The following is a 14,999-nucleotide window of genomic DNA, read 5'->3' on the forward strand; positions in this document are numbered from 1 at the left end:
ATGAACCAGTGGACAGACACTAACAAGGAATAATTAAATCAAACCAAAAAAAAAAAAAAAAAGGATTTAAGACCTAAAGAGAAATTGTTCACTTGGAGCAGCCACTGCCACATTTAATCTTTGACAACCAAAGTATATGAATAGGAAATAAGTGGAACTAGCTCTAGGGCACACGAATATTGCCCCTGGCTGGTTCATCCTGTTGTGCACTGAGAAATATGCCGTGTACTACTCACGTCCAGACGTTTGGCTGCAGTGCAAGGGGCTGGGACTTCTCGGTCTGAGAGAACAGCACTCTCTGGAGCACAGCAAGGGAAGCGCACGAGGAAGCTGATGACTGAAATCCCTACCAAGAACAGAGCCATTCAGCTGCTCCAGTGACTATTTAAAAAAATACAACACCTCCAGCTACCCAGAAGGTCGTGATTATTTGCTTTATTTGCATCCCCGTTCAGCCCCTACATGTAAAACGTGCAAGTTTTTGCTAAATAACCAGTTGGTGCTGAGCTGGAATTGGAATGCAAATTCCTGCTTTCTGAAGGAAAAAGGCCTCAGGGGCTGCTGTGAAATGAAGCTGCTCCCCGGAGGCACGAGTGCTGCAGCACTGGCTCAAGATCACCTGAGGTTCGGAGAACCCGAAGAGCCTGTGCCTGCCTCACCAGTGCCCGTTTCAGATCCCAAGGAACTGGTGTTAGACACAGCAAAGGGACCCAGTTAGCTCCAGCCAGGTCATGCAGCAGGAGTATCTTTTGCAAGAAAAGCTTCGGATGCAAAGCAGCCTCTAGAAGCAGCCAGGCTCGAGGGGAAGCGTAGCTTCCAAATTACATTAAGGAGTCAGATGCTGCAAACAGGCTCAAGGTCCTCCAAGGACAGCGCAAGGAGCTGACCCATCCGTCTCCTCCCACCAGGACTGCCACCACTTCTCCTCCCGCACACGAGCTGGGAGAGGAGCCACGCACAGATGTCTTCCTGCCGAAATCCCCCTGCTCCAACAGTAGCACGCCGCACAGTAAATGACTTCCAAAAGCAAAGCCCTGAAGCTTTGCACATCATTTAACGGCCAGCCTACGTGAGCTGCCCTGTTGGAGATTAGAAAAAAAAAAAAAAAAAGCACTCACGGTGAAGAGGCTGGAGGTTATCTTGCTCTCTTTGCTCAGGGCAAGCATTTGTCTCTGGGGCAGAGCTCTTGTGCACTGCTCCTGCTGCCAGCTCTTGCACTGAGGTCAAAACCCTCACGGACCAAGCACCAAACCTACCGAAAGCCGTGGGAGCAGCGCTGCTCACTTCAGTCAGATTTCACCCTGCGTTTCTACCAGGCTGCAAGGAAGGCGTGAAGAGGCCCAGGAGGTCACGCATCCACCGCTGTAATTCCAGGCAGGATCAGACAGAGAAGCAACAGCTGGGCTGAGCGAGCAAGTCCACGTTTAATTACAAGCGGTTTCGGTAATGAGCGAACGCGAGAACAAAGCCAGTGCTAAACCTCCCTTTTTCATCCTGGCTCCCGTTCAGGCCACGTAGAAACAGCTGCCTAGAGGGGGATCTCAAGTAAGATCCCCCAGCAGCACTTTTTTCCTTTCATCTCGCACATTTTCGTGATTGCACAGAACCCCCATTCCCTAGGTGAGGTCGCTGTGCTTCAAAAAGCAGTGAGGACTGAGCAGGAGGACCCAAACCTCCATGGGTGCCTCCCAGCCTCGCTCACCCTCCTCCCAGTGTCACACACACACGTACATGCACACAGCCATTTTGCAGTTAAGCTACGTGGAGGCTCTCATTTACTTGAGCTATAGCAGGGTGTTGCAAAGCAGGTTTACTAGCAGCAGGAAGCAGCTCTCAGAGCACCAGGGCTGCCCATCGAGCTGTTGGGTCACACGCTGATGGCCAGGAGCTGCTCTCGCTGCCTCCAAAATGCTCAGGAGTGGTGACAAGGATGGGAAACAGACCCTAAGACACACACACACACAGGCAAGGTTTGTGAACACCAGGCCAGCTGCCACAGTGTTCCGAGAGCTTGGTGCCATAAGAGGACACGATGGGAATCGTCAGGAGGCTGGGAAACCACCAGGGCCCTGGGAACCGAGGGCTTCTGACCTCTCCAGCAAAGCCTGCTGCGAGAACTGGGTGGGATGTTTCGTATGCCTGGCTTTAATTACAGCCAAGTGTTTCACTTGGTCCCCTCCAGCCACCCCCACGTCCCTTACGAGCCGGCTTTTTATAGCGCATCCGGTGGGGCCATTCAGCACATTGAGGAAATGCACTTTCAGCCCCAAACATCCCAGCCCCGCACCAGTGAGCTGCGAGGGTTTGCAGCGCGGGGATGCAGTGCCGGATGTTTAGCTCGGTGACCGCCGCTTTCCTGGATTGCTTCTGCCTGTTTAGAGAAAGGAAATTCAATAAACATGGGGCAGGCTGGGTGCACCCAGAAATAATGCAAGCTGCTTGCAAGGTACAGGAGGAAAAGGCAGATGGGGAAGCAGCTCCGAGCTGCTCAACCCCCTGTATGCAGGACGAGGTTTATTTACTTTTTTTGTTTTATTACAGCTGACACAAAGCTCCTGGAGGCTGACACCGGCTCCCTGAACTGTGGATGTCCACAGGCACATGCAGGATCCCTGATTATGTGCATTGCGGTGCCTGCTGGTGATGCTGACCCTGACGGGGACTCCATCTCTATGCACAAGAGAGAAACACATCCATCCTCCCACGTCTGTACTGCACGTAGCCAAAGGACACCAGTAAAAAACCAGCAGGACACGCTGGGCTCCGTCCTTCCCCCCACCAGGCCTTGCAGCTCCAAGGGGAGCAAAGTCAGGGCTTGGACAATAGCTCAGCACCTCAAACCTGTGGCATTTTCTTAGCATAAGGGACCTGCAGTTGGTTTTAAAAAGCACCGCAAGCCTGGCAATAGTTTTCTCACCTGAAAATACCCCGGTTAGCTTCCCAGCTGGAAGCATCATGTTTTCTGGCAGGCTCAGAGACGTCCCTCAGGTACTATTTGAAGGTGGAAAGCTTCCAGACGGAGGGCACACGCTGCCAGGCTGCCCCAGAATCACCTGCTGTACCTTCTAGAGCACTGCTGGGCTCCTCACACCGAGGTGACGCCTCTGCCGTAGCGTCACCACACCACCTCCAGCATATTCAGCAGCAGGGCTGGCTGCTCCGAAGGAAGGCGAAATCCACAGCCCTCAGCAAGCCAGGCAGCCTCATATTCTGGGCAAGCGACAGTCACGGTGACATCAGGCGCTGGCAAGCTGAATGACAACCTAATTAAGGCTAACAAGGGCTCTCTGAGTGAGCCACCAAACCTGCCTGCACTCAGAGCAGCGGGGAGATCGCCAGGGGGACTGAGAGGGGTTTGGAGAGACCCGAGTGCCAGCAGGGTACAGAGCTGCCACCTGCACCCCCTCTGTGGCTGGCCAAAACGAAGCAGGAACACTGATCCAGCCCAAAGCAAGGCTCTCCAGCACAACGCCACCACGCCACTTACGTTAAAACCAGCCAGCTCTGCAGGGACAAACCGTCGTGTGGCACGGAGAGCAGGAGCCAAGCTACACTCATCTGTTTGTTCATTCATCGCAGGAACAGCAGCTGCTAAGTCACGCACACGCCGCACGCTGTGCTCTTGCCACCCTGATGTAGCTACGAGCTGGAGGCACGAGTGACAATCCAGCTGCAGGGACTGAATCAGGCCCTATCTCGGGGAAAGGCAGCCTGAAATCACGCCGGGGAATGGCTCTGCAGCAGATGGGAAGGACAATGTAGGTATTTGAAGGGCCTTGTGTCTGCGTGACCAGCCCGTACCCAGCTTATGTCTTTCAGCTCTAAACGCAGATGGCTGACTTAATAAAAATCATTGTTGGGAGAGAGGCAGCTCCCCCGCTGCCGAGAAGCTCGCGATCTCCCAAGCTCACCACGAAGCACAGTGACACGTCAGAGGCCCAGACCTGACCCCTTTGTATCTCTGACAAGCAGCATCATAATCTCTTAATTATGTGCCAGAGCTCGAACAAACAGCATCAAATCCATGCTGTAATGGCACTGGAGAACATCGGAGAGGCAGAAACATGTCTCATTCACTCCCCCAAAGTTTGTAAGTCACAGCCCAGCCCGTTGTGGCTTTTTATGGTCCACGGAAGCACCTTTCAAAGGAACTGCAGGCAACCTCAGGCATGTTCCTGGGCTACCTCCAGTTCCATCACGCCGCTCAAGACACTGAAAACAACATTTCCTTACTGGGATGAAGGATTTATGAGGATTGAGAAATTCAAGTCTGCACCTATGAAGTGAGTCACTGGGACTCACAGCGCGCCTCCCTCCCCACAGATCATCACCCCTTCCAGGCTCAGTTCTGCTCCCACTGAAATCCCGCAGGAAACAAACATCCAATAGCTTAAAATATCACAGGGCAGAGCCTGCAGTGCTGACTGGAGTGCCACATCTCTTGCTAAAGGTCCATACTGGGCAGAGAAGCCACAAACTCACCCAGAGACTGTTGGGAGGGAAGCTGGAGCCGACGACTGCCGCTTCTCCTGCTGCTTCAGAAAAGATTTTGCTTCTTTTGAGGTTGCGTCCACTTCTTTAGTCACTCTGTTGGAGGAAACAGACAAACCAGAGTAAGGAAGAGCCAAACTGACAACAGCAAAAGCAAAGATCCAGCAAGGAAACAGAAAACAAGTCCAAGAGCCGGGCTGCTGAGCACACCACCTGCACCAAGATCACCTCCGTCAGCTGCAAGCTCAACTTCCACCTTGTTGAGATTTCATTGCAATTACAGCCCCTCTGCACTCACAGAAGAAAAAAGGAAAGGAGCAGCTAAGTAGAGCTGGGGGAAGGATTTTTTCTGCACGAACAGGAGCGCTTATTCATCCAAACAGGCCAGCCTCACTCCAAAGCACTGAATGCTCTGCTCGGGTCACCGGGGGGCAACTCCAGCCTCTTAATTGGGCTCTTGATGTCCTCATTTGTTGGGCAGTGAGGCAGCCCTTCTGTGACAGCTGTTCTGCCACCCACGGCACGGGGGGGTTGGCCACATCTGCAACCCACGCCGGAGCAGGAGCCTGGTGCAGGGGTGGGAAAGGAGAGAGAAAGCTCTGACGAGGCAGGATGCTGAAACGTGCTCTCATTTCCCAGTTTGTTTTTGTCTGAGGCCCTCGGGGTGTAAAATACTGAACTTCAAAAAAAAAAATTGTAGATCTATACGGCATCTACAATAGGGAATGAATTATGATCACGAGAAAGAATCTCCAGAAAACCACTCAATAATTAATTGTTGGAAACCCCAGCTACTTTAGCCCCCTCATTCGCACTGCCCTGCCTCCAGCAACACGCTTAGCACGCTTTCAGTGGCTCTGAATGAGGTTACCCTGGTTTGCCAAGCTAACAATTTTGCTCCCTTCAATAACAAATCCATAAGCCCTGGGCCTCGATCTGCAGAGAATAAAGACCTGAAGGAGGCAGCCTGACTCACGGCTTGGTCAGCCCAGCATCAGGCCCCTTTCCTGAAAGCCTCACCGGTCGCAGGATCTGCCCTGTTAAAATTCAGGCCAAGAGCTGCTGCCTGCTACCCACTGAAGCAGCTCCTGCAGTGAGTCTGGCACCAAAGCTGGCAGCTGGGGCAATGGCACACGAGCCTGCGGCCCCAAAGCTCCCTCCTGGCAGGAGCTGGCTGCAGGATTCCTGCCGGACCCCAGCACACGCAGAGCCAGCTGGATCGCTGCTCCAAACGCTGGCAGGGAGGAAAGCACAGCGGAGTTATTTGTTAAGCCCAGAGGCATCAGCACCCTGAAATCCCACTCGCACAGACCCAGCGCACACACGTCCCCTGCTGACAGGGAATCAGTGCAGAAGCTGATAGGGAAACTGTTCTTCCACCTTCTCCCCAGACAGCAGACACGATGGAGAAGGCACGTTCAGACAAGAATTAATGCTTGCACTGAACACGTCCTGCTCAGCCCCGTGCTGCCAGTGTTGAACAGATTAACCCCATTTCCCCCTCTGCACGGGCACACACCTTCCAGCCCGGTGGCAGTCGTGTGAACAGAGACAAATCCCACGTTATGAATATTCAGAAGGACTCGCTGATCCGATCGGGAAGGAGCTGGTGGGAAAAGCAGTTCCGGAAGAAACAAAAGCCCTGATGTGCCGTCACCACCCCAGCCATCCCAAACACACCGCCCACTCGCAGCCCCCAGCAGCCGCGTCATGCAGCGATCACCCCCAAAGGTTGCTCTGTGTGCATGGATTTCCTCCAGCAGGATGAACTCGGCATCTCCACGCAGCCACAATTCCCCACGGAGCCCACCCTGAGCTGAGTACAGCCCCGCAGCCTGTTTGTGCGTGCCGCACCACCCCGGTCAGCCGCCCACCACCGCTCTGAGTCCCTGAGTCACCGGGAGGAACAGCAGGCACACAGCTGGGGAGGCACAGCACAGCAAAAAAGCATCCTGGGGGAAAAAAAAATCCCTGTGCTGGCCTCCTTCAAAGAGCTGCCAGGTCCTCAGTGCAGCCTCAGCGCCTCCTGGGCTAGGTCGCACACCCTGCGAGCTGCTGGGACTGGGGCAGTGTTGGATGAAGGATGCAGCACCTGGAAAGGCAGACGATGTGACAAGCAGCACCCGATGGCACGTGTTGTGCTGGGAGGTGACAGCCCAGCTCCTTGGGGTGCTGTGTGCTCGACTTCCACAAGCCCAGGAGAAAGCTGCAAGCAAATAGTTCACAGGATCTGGGGTGAGTGATGGAGAGCAGCTCTGCAAAGCTTGCTGCAGAGCAGGACCTGAGCACAGGGCCCCTGGTCTTGTCTTAACATCACGACACCTTCAGCCTGCTCCAACCCAGAGAAAAAACGCTTGGTTCACTTTTTTTGGCCTGTCGGTGGCTGCTCAAAGTGTATTTTTGAGACTGTTCGTCGCAGCGACAGAGCTGCAAAGCTGTGTGCAACCTGTTCCAGCAGGACCGCCCGGCTGGGGACAGAGGAATGCAGCAGGAACGCCATTAAAACTGACCTTTGGAGGCAACGCCATCACAAGACCCCCTGATTGCCTCATAAAACCGAACAAAAGCAGCTCCCAGGCAGGCTGGGGCTGGGCTGGTGCCAGCAGCCCTTGCTGCTCCACCAGGAATGACAAAAGCAGGAATATTCAAGGGCTTTGCTTGGTATTAGCTCAGGTTATGCACATCTCATCCTTCCTCACATACCAGGCCAGGGAGGGAAAAAAATCCTCTGGTCTGCATTATTAGGGGAGACAATAACTCCCCATGCAGAAACCAAAACACTTCTTGCTCCTCAGGGGTAGCCGTGAGAGCCGTTAATCCAGCTGGAAGAAATCACAGTCATTACTAAGGAAAATTACAAGACCTTTCACTTTTAAATACTCCACAAATAACTGTTTGCCCGGCTGTTTACTGGGATGCCATTCACACGTTATAATCCAGGAATAAACATGAAAATAAGGATATTGTCAGCAATAAAACGAGGAGCTAGTGCCTCGCCCACTTGCAGACCCTGTAATTCACACGCACAACCACTCGTTTCATCACTTCCCCGTGAAGATTTCGTTATTCTGCTGTGGCATTAAATTGCTTAATGAGACCTCCAGAACATGAAGCACCTATCCCCAGGTGGCTCGATACAACGGCATTATTCTAACCAAATCACCTGGGGTGCAGCAGGCTGAGAAAGCACGGGCTGGTATTTGGGACTGGGAGCTGAGAGGACAGCCAGGACCCCTCACTGCTGCAGCACAAAGGTGCCACCTCCCCTGAAATCCGTGCTGAGGATGGGCGAGCACAAGTGGAAGCTCTGGAGAACGCCAACTTTTTACCCCTCGTGCTCAGGACACTCGGTCCTCACCTGGGAAACCTGCCCCAGTTTAGACCTGACACAATTAGAAAACTTTCCACATCATCCTCACGCTGGTAGCTCTGGGGAATCGCAGGCAGAGAGGGGGGAAACGAGGCTAATTATCCTTTTTCAATATTCCCCATCTGTGCGTAGCCTCATTAAGCGGCCCTCCAGCTTTCTGGAATGATCACTTGAGGATCAAACAATACTCATCTACAGGAGATTGTAAAAATAAAATAAAAATAAATAAAATAAAATAAACCACTGAACCCTTCTGAGCCAAGAGGAATACTGCCTTTAAATCCACTTGGAGGTGGTTTTGGGGGCCTCCCATGCTTGCAGTGCCGTGGCCTGATGCTCTCCCCAGCCAGATGCACCTGTCTGGTGCAGGTGGCTCCAGCCCACGTGCGTTCAGCACCTCCAGAGAGAGTCAAGCCTCTGCACAACCAGAGCTCCAGGCCACACCAGCTGCACACTGGATGTGTATTTAATGTATGCTGGATTACCTGATGGAAAGCAAACAGAGCAAAAAGGAACAGGTCCCCAGCGCTCACTCACATTGTCTAATTTCAAGGTAAAAGGTCAGTTTTCCCTCTTAAAATACAAAGAAAACCATTCTCTGAACCTTGCTCTTCAAACCAGGTGGGAGAAGCTACTCCTTGGGAAACGGAGCCTGTTCCCTGAAGGAAAACAGGCAAGATCAGGCTGGACTGACTGCTAATTCTGCGGGCTGTCTATCTGTGTGGAAGCTGCTGGCTGGTTTTTAACACGAAACAAATCTGATCTGAGCTCTCCTGGAGTCAGGCAAGGGCCACGCTGCCTGCCTGGTGCTGTTCCTCACAGCAGGCGTGTGCTGCTACCCACCCGGTCAGCCCAGCACCAAAAAACCATCCACCTGAGAAGCAGTGGAAGCAAAAGGTGCCTTAGCAGAAATAATGCACTGAAGTGCTTATGAAATCCACGTCCTCATAAGCCTGAAGGAGTTGATCACCCCCAGCCAGGGCACAGGTCTTTGCCTCCCTGTTGCCTGGAGCTTTACCCACCTTGGTTCTAAGCATCCACAAGCACCAGGTCTCTGCTCGCTGCCTCCCCTCATTTTTATTTGCACCTCCCCAGAGGGTTACTGCAAATTAGGGAGCACACCTCGAAGCTGAGCAGTCCAGGTGAACAGATGGATGCTGCTGCTCTGTGCGAGTGCGACAGGCCTCTGACCCTGTTAGCCACGAGCAGCAAGCACCCTGACAGCAAGGCAGATACCTGCAACCCCTCAGACCCTGCGAAGCACTGCAGCACCCCTGTTATGGGTCCCTCTTCTTGCCTGGGGAAGAAATGTTGTAGGTTCAATGAATCAGGGCTCAAAATTCACTTACAGCTATGAGCACAGACACAGAGGTTACACAGATGGCAGCAGGAGCCACCACACCACGAGGCAGAAGCATCCCCGTGGAGGAAAGGCCAGGCTAAGCCTGACTCAGTTTGTAACGTGTTAATGAGATAGCGAGGCAGGGAACAGCTTTGCCTTCCCTTCAGGCTAACACACAAACCCTCCTGGTTCAGAATCTCAGAGTAAGAAAAAAAAATCCATCTGGCAAGCTGCACTTTCCAGTAGGGGAAACCCCAAGCCCATGGGCTGCAGAGGCGGCTCTGCCAGCATCTCAGCAGACATCAAAAGCCCCTTTCTGAGCCTGGAGCTGTCAGGAACGAGTCGGCAGCGTGGAGGAGAGGGAAACACGGCCAGCAGTGAAGAGCTGGGAGCTGAGGCCCTGCAACAAAGGCACAAACAGAGGGACGAAGGAGTCCCTTATTGCCCAACAGCAAAAGAGCAGCTGTGTGACCCAAAAAGGTCACTGAGCACCTTTTGTTTCCAGCCTTAAAAGTCAGGAAATTGTCTGAGAGCCAGGTACAGGAACAATGTCCCCTTCGTTACGCACTGGGAAAGGGAGGAATCCTTTCTTAAGCTCGGCACTCACTATTTCCACACAAACTACACAGGCCACAGGCAGAAAACACTCAGAGGAACCTGCAATGGGAGAAGGCAGCTGGTCATCCAGAACCTGGTGCTGTGCCCAGATCCCACAGGCTTGGCAGAGTTAGCCTGCAGGTCAAGATGTCTTTTTGGAGATGTTTTGAGGCTCTTTCCACCTTTGGAGATCCCAGCTGAGCCCTCTTTTCCATCGCACTGATTGCCAGCAAAAACACAGACCCAACACCAGCGCTCACCAGTTGTTTCCTTGTGAGCACCAAGCCACGAGAGCAGCATGAGCTGACTTCCAGCTGGACACCTGCTCAGTCACTGGTGGGTTTTCAAAAGCACGGTAACATAAGGGAGAAAGACAGGAGTCAGCGTGCTCCTGAATGCCAAAAACACCCTGGACAAGCCTGGCACTGCTATGTGACACTTTGCAAGTCGCAGCCCCTCGGTGCTTCAGTTTCCCAGCTAAGCAGGAGCCCCATCTGCACATCCCTTAATGAAAACCCCTGACCAGAGCTGTTCACGAGGCCATGCCCCTTCTCAAAGCACATTAAGCAGCCTGTGACATGATTTACTTTAGGAGCAAGTGCTCTGGCTTAAATTTCTGGTTGCGTTTTGTGTCCCCGTCCATGAAGTTTAATTTCTGCAGCAAACCTCTAGGGAGTGAACCAGCACAAAGGGAAGCTCCAGCTCACACTGAAGGACCTCAGCTCAGGACCCTGTCACATTACACAGCATTTGGATTCCCCAAGGAAGTGCTGAAGCATCAGGGAATTGATGCACGCAGAGGAAAGGTTATCAAAACGTGCCCCCAGGACCTTTTTGTTCTTAAGCCTCTTTTGCAAGGTAGCATATTTTCACTTACTGGCTTCCAAGAAAAAAAATCAATAGCTTATTTTGGAACTGGAAAAAGCCAATACAAGCCACGGATAGCCGAGGCGTGCTCTGACATCTAAAAATAACAATGTAAGGAGAGGAACAGGGAGGCTGCTGCCTGCCCTCCGCTCTGCCAACATCAGCACTTCGGGGCTTGTTTGTAGAGAAGTTACCCTCATGTTTTAGGCTTCCACCTCTGAACAGCATCCCACCGACGTGCCATTTAATTCTGGGTGGTTTGATTCTGTCTTCAGGTCCCAAGGCAACACCCCCAGCCTACTGCTCAGAAGTGCTATGTCACTGGGAAGTGGTTAAAGCACATTTCTCCACAAGCCCTTAGCAAAAGAGGACTGAGGATAAAACCCTACAGACATACAGCATCGCCTGTCATCAGACCAAACCAGATCTAATGGTCCTCAACGAGACAATGAGACTTCGGAATGGCTTTTCAAGGAGTTACTGATACTCATTATGCTGAGTTTTCCCTTTTTCCTAGCTACTGCAGTGAGAGCCATTGCAAAAAGTGCACCAAAATACAAGGAGTGGTCTCTTCCTCTGCCCTGATCAGCTCAGATTGCTGCCTTCCTTTTTTTTTTATTATTTTTTTTTAATCTCATCCACCACGTCTGGTGGAAGCTGTGTTTCACTTTCTACCCACTTGTAAAAAAAAAAAAAAGGGTTTTCCAAACACCACACATTCTCAGCCACCTTCTCACTCACAGGTACAACCATCACATCAAAGGCTTTTGCAAAAAAACACTTGGGAAGCACACACACGGACCTTGAGCTCAAGCAGCCCTCCACCTACATCACCACTACCCAGATGTGCACCCAAACTGCTGATCTTCCTTCTGATTTTAAGAGCAAATGTCTTTCACTCAGCATTGCACAAAACCCCACGAGCACGGAGCAAATGACCGAGGTTCACACCCAGCAAGAAGCACGAGCATGCTGCCAACTCCGTGCTATTCATCAGCAGAGTTTCCTGAACAGCATCAGAAGGAAAGGCGAGAGTTAACGGCGTTACATGTTCTCTCAGAGCTAATTAGCCTAACACATCTGACTGAGCCATGCTGAGACCACAGAGCAAGAACACAGATGGACAATTACACATTTCTTCAATTATTCTGTGCCAGCTCTAAATCCTGAGACTTGGGGGAGCAAATTCCCTGCTCGTTTTTCCCCCCTCCCTTTGAAATAAATTAACTCCACCATCCTGAGCAGTGTCCCCACTCCAGCTATCACCCAGACAAGCTATCACCCTTACCCCTTTTCAAAGCAAAGCAACAAAGCAGGAGGCAGTCCCCCAAACTGCCTGGCTCCCACCCGCTTTGTTGCCCAGCTTCACCACATTTGGTCTCCTTGATCACACGAGGAGCAGAGAGGACCAGCAGCCACAGAGAAGGAAATAAGAGGCTACACAAGGCTTTGTGAAATCTTGGGCTGTTCTCAGATGGCCAATGACAAAGGAGAGACACGTTATCAGGAAAAGGGCTTTTGCCAGCACAGAAAAGCCTCCAAGAAACTCCAGAAAAGAACCTGCCCACCACCACACCACTTCACCTTCACTTCTACTGCTCCAAAGGTCCTGAATTTCACCATTAAAACTCATTACTTCAACTTAAAGCCCAATTTCAGGCCCTTAAGGTCCATCATACAAACCATCTACTCTGAATAATCTTTTTTTTTTTTTTTTCCTCAATCCTGAAAGCAAGCTGCAAACCTCTGAAGCAGCAACACAAATTGAGGAGTGAGTTTGTTTGCAGGAACACCCTAGAAAATAACCATTTGCAAACAAGACCAAACGAAAATCAGGTTCTCTTCCATCCCACACTTCAACTATGGCCAGTGAAGTATCAACCTCAACCAGTACAGAAAACCAGTAATTACTACAATCATTTAACTGTTTGGTACATTTTTAAATTTAAACAACATTTACGTACATCTTTAGATCCCTATATTCTGCTTCAATGTGCACTAGCCCCACTGTTGGGCTACGAGCCCTTTTCCTGGCCCTTCCCAGATCTATTTGGTACACGCAGTGTGTGAGGGAGGCTTGGATCCCCTGGGAGCCCAGGTCACGAGGCACAGGAGACCCAAGGAATCAGGGGGCATCTTCACCTCCAGCATGCCTCAGTTTTCCTATTCCTAAATGGGGAATAACAATTCTTAAAAAGCGCTTTGAGACAGTCAGTTCTGTAAGAAAGCTAAGGATTTTCTTCCCTTTCTATCTGTAAAGCTTTCAAGGACTTCAAACACACATCAGAGCCTTCTGTTCCTTTGTATGTACCTCTGGACTAAATGCCTCGCTGAAACCCACTTGAAAGCAATCCCCAAAAGCAAACAATATCCGTGGAACTGGGTCATCAGCAGCCCCCTGGGGCAAGAAAAAAACCCCGCCATATGCTTGGTGATTTTCAGGACAGAATTTAGCCTGAAAGCTGTCCCAGTGAGAGCACCGTACCCCACCGAACGTGGGCCCTTCCTGCATGGAGTTTTTAAAGCAATGTTAAGCTTTAATCAGGCAAACTGAGGAATACTTTCAGAAGCAGCCTGAATTAATCAAGGAACAGGCATTTAAGAAGCGGATAAAGATTACCAAGATCAACCTGGAAAGATGAGCTTCATTCAGACTCAGCCAAACCTCGTCCAGCTGCTCAGCCTTCAGACACGGAGGTACCTGAAGAGTTGCTGGACAAACATTTACCTGTTATGCAGGGTCCATAAAACAACCCCCAGCTCCCTGGCCCTACACCTTCTGGCCCAGGGCCCCGTGTCCTGCTGTTTAGGACACGCACAATGCCTTCAGCACTCGCTGGGGGCTCAGTAGAAGGACATGCAGCTTGGAAAAAGCTTCTGGTTGGATCTTTGCACCTGCTTACCTCAGCATCTTGACAGCAACAGAAAGCTTGTGCTGCAGACAGAGGTTTTGAAACCTTTTTCCTGAAACATTTCTACAGGGATCCAGGCCCAGCACCCTGCCAGCAGGCACAGCTTGCGTGACAACTCTGGCCCCAGAGGCGGTGAGAAGCCAGGAATTGCTCACATCAAGGAACACCTGCCAGACGTGGGAAAGCTAAAAGAAATGGGTTCAGAGCACGCAAGCACAGCGACGATGCTCAAGAAAAGGCTCAAGGGTTAATGCAAAAATCTGACCTGGGAGTTCTCCAGGGGCCAGTAGCAGCCATACCTGAGATGTTGGCTGCTTGCAGAGAGCACCAGCAGCAAGGACTGGAGGGGAAGAGAGCTGAGGTCTGAGCACCGAGCCTGCTGGGAGCTCTTCTGGATCCCAAAAATAAGCACATACGCACAGAATTATGAAACTTCCAGTTTTGAGTTCTTTATTTGGAGCTTGCAATTACCCCTGAACAAAGCAGGGTCTCGAGCACAGGCCTCCCATTCCTGAATTAGCACCTAAGCCACACATCATTACTCATTTTGCACTTCTGCAAGTCAAATGAAGGTACACGGAGGATGTTTCCACTTAAAATCCATTCTTTCTAACATTCGATGACCTGACTTTGTCCTTCCTTTCCAACTTGTTGCCCTGGCTGTGACGAATACCCAGGGGCTGGGCCAGCTCCATTCACGTGAGCCACCTCCTGCTGCAGCCCTGGACAGACACAGAGGTGACTTTCATGGAAGGAGGGCAAAAGAACAGAACACTGAGCTCAGCAGAGGCTTAAAGAAACCCGACGGCCAAAATAGTTGGGACTGCCAGAGAAAGCCAGCCTCATCGCACAGCTATTGCATTTTGCAACAGATAAACCCTGGCACCGGGGACGTGGCTCCCTACTAATGCATCCTACATCAGAAGTTCACAAACCAGAAGTTTCAAGAGGACTTAAATCTCCTCTGGCAGGGAGAAATGTCTTGAACTCCCACTCGGATGGTGAACCTACCCTTGCAGTTCCCCCTGCCCACAGTCACAGCCCTCGGGGTGACAGTCACCTGCTGCTCCTCAGCTGTGTAACACCAGAAAGGGACGAAAAAGAGAAAAGCCACAACTGGAGACAACAGAAATCCATTACAAAGACTATTTCTAGTCCCAGGATTCAAGAGCTTTGGTTTTGCAAGATGTTACTAAATCATGCATTTTGTAAAAATTAAAAGCCACAGAATTTAGTTCTTTATTTGGTGATTTACAATAGTCTGAACCTAAAGTTCAGCATTAGCAACCGGTAAAAGCACAAACTAATTAAAACAGGCACCACTAAGTGCAGCTATAATATTTAGGGGTGTTGACAGCTTAGAAAGGAAGCTCTTTCACTATTCTAGTGTAACCCTGCAGCTAGAGATTTCTTTCAGGAG

The 14,999-nt window shown here is 51.1% G+C and overlaps 1 protein-coding gene across 1 annotated transcript in view; it reads right to left on the reverse strand.

Annotated features, from left to right (window-relative positions):
* CFDP1 (craniofacial development protein 1) overlaps positions 1 to 14,999 on the reverse strand; it is a 49,706-nt gene that overhangs the window by 29,427 nt on the left and 5,280 nt on the right. The window contains exon 5 of the mRNA XM_084294912.1: positions 4,483 to 4,587. Within this exon, the coding sequence (XP_084151038.1) occupies positions 4,483 to 4,587 (105 nt within the window). The remainder of the gene's footprint in view (positions 1 to 4,482; positions 4,588 to 14,999) is intronic.

This window comes from Netta rufina, assembly GCF_964035555.1.
Source record: "Netta rufina genome assembly, chromosome: 13".
Classification (NCBI taxonomy): Eukaryota; Metazoa; Chordata; class Aves; order Anseriformes; family Anatidae; genus Netta; species Netta rufina.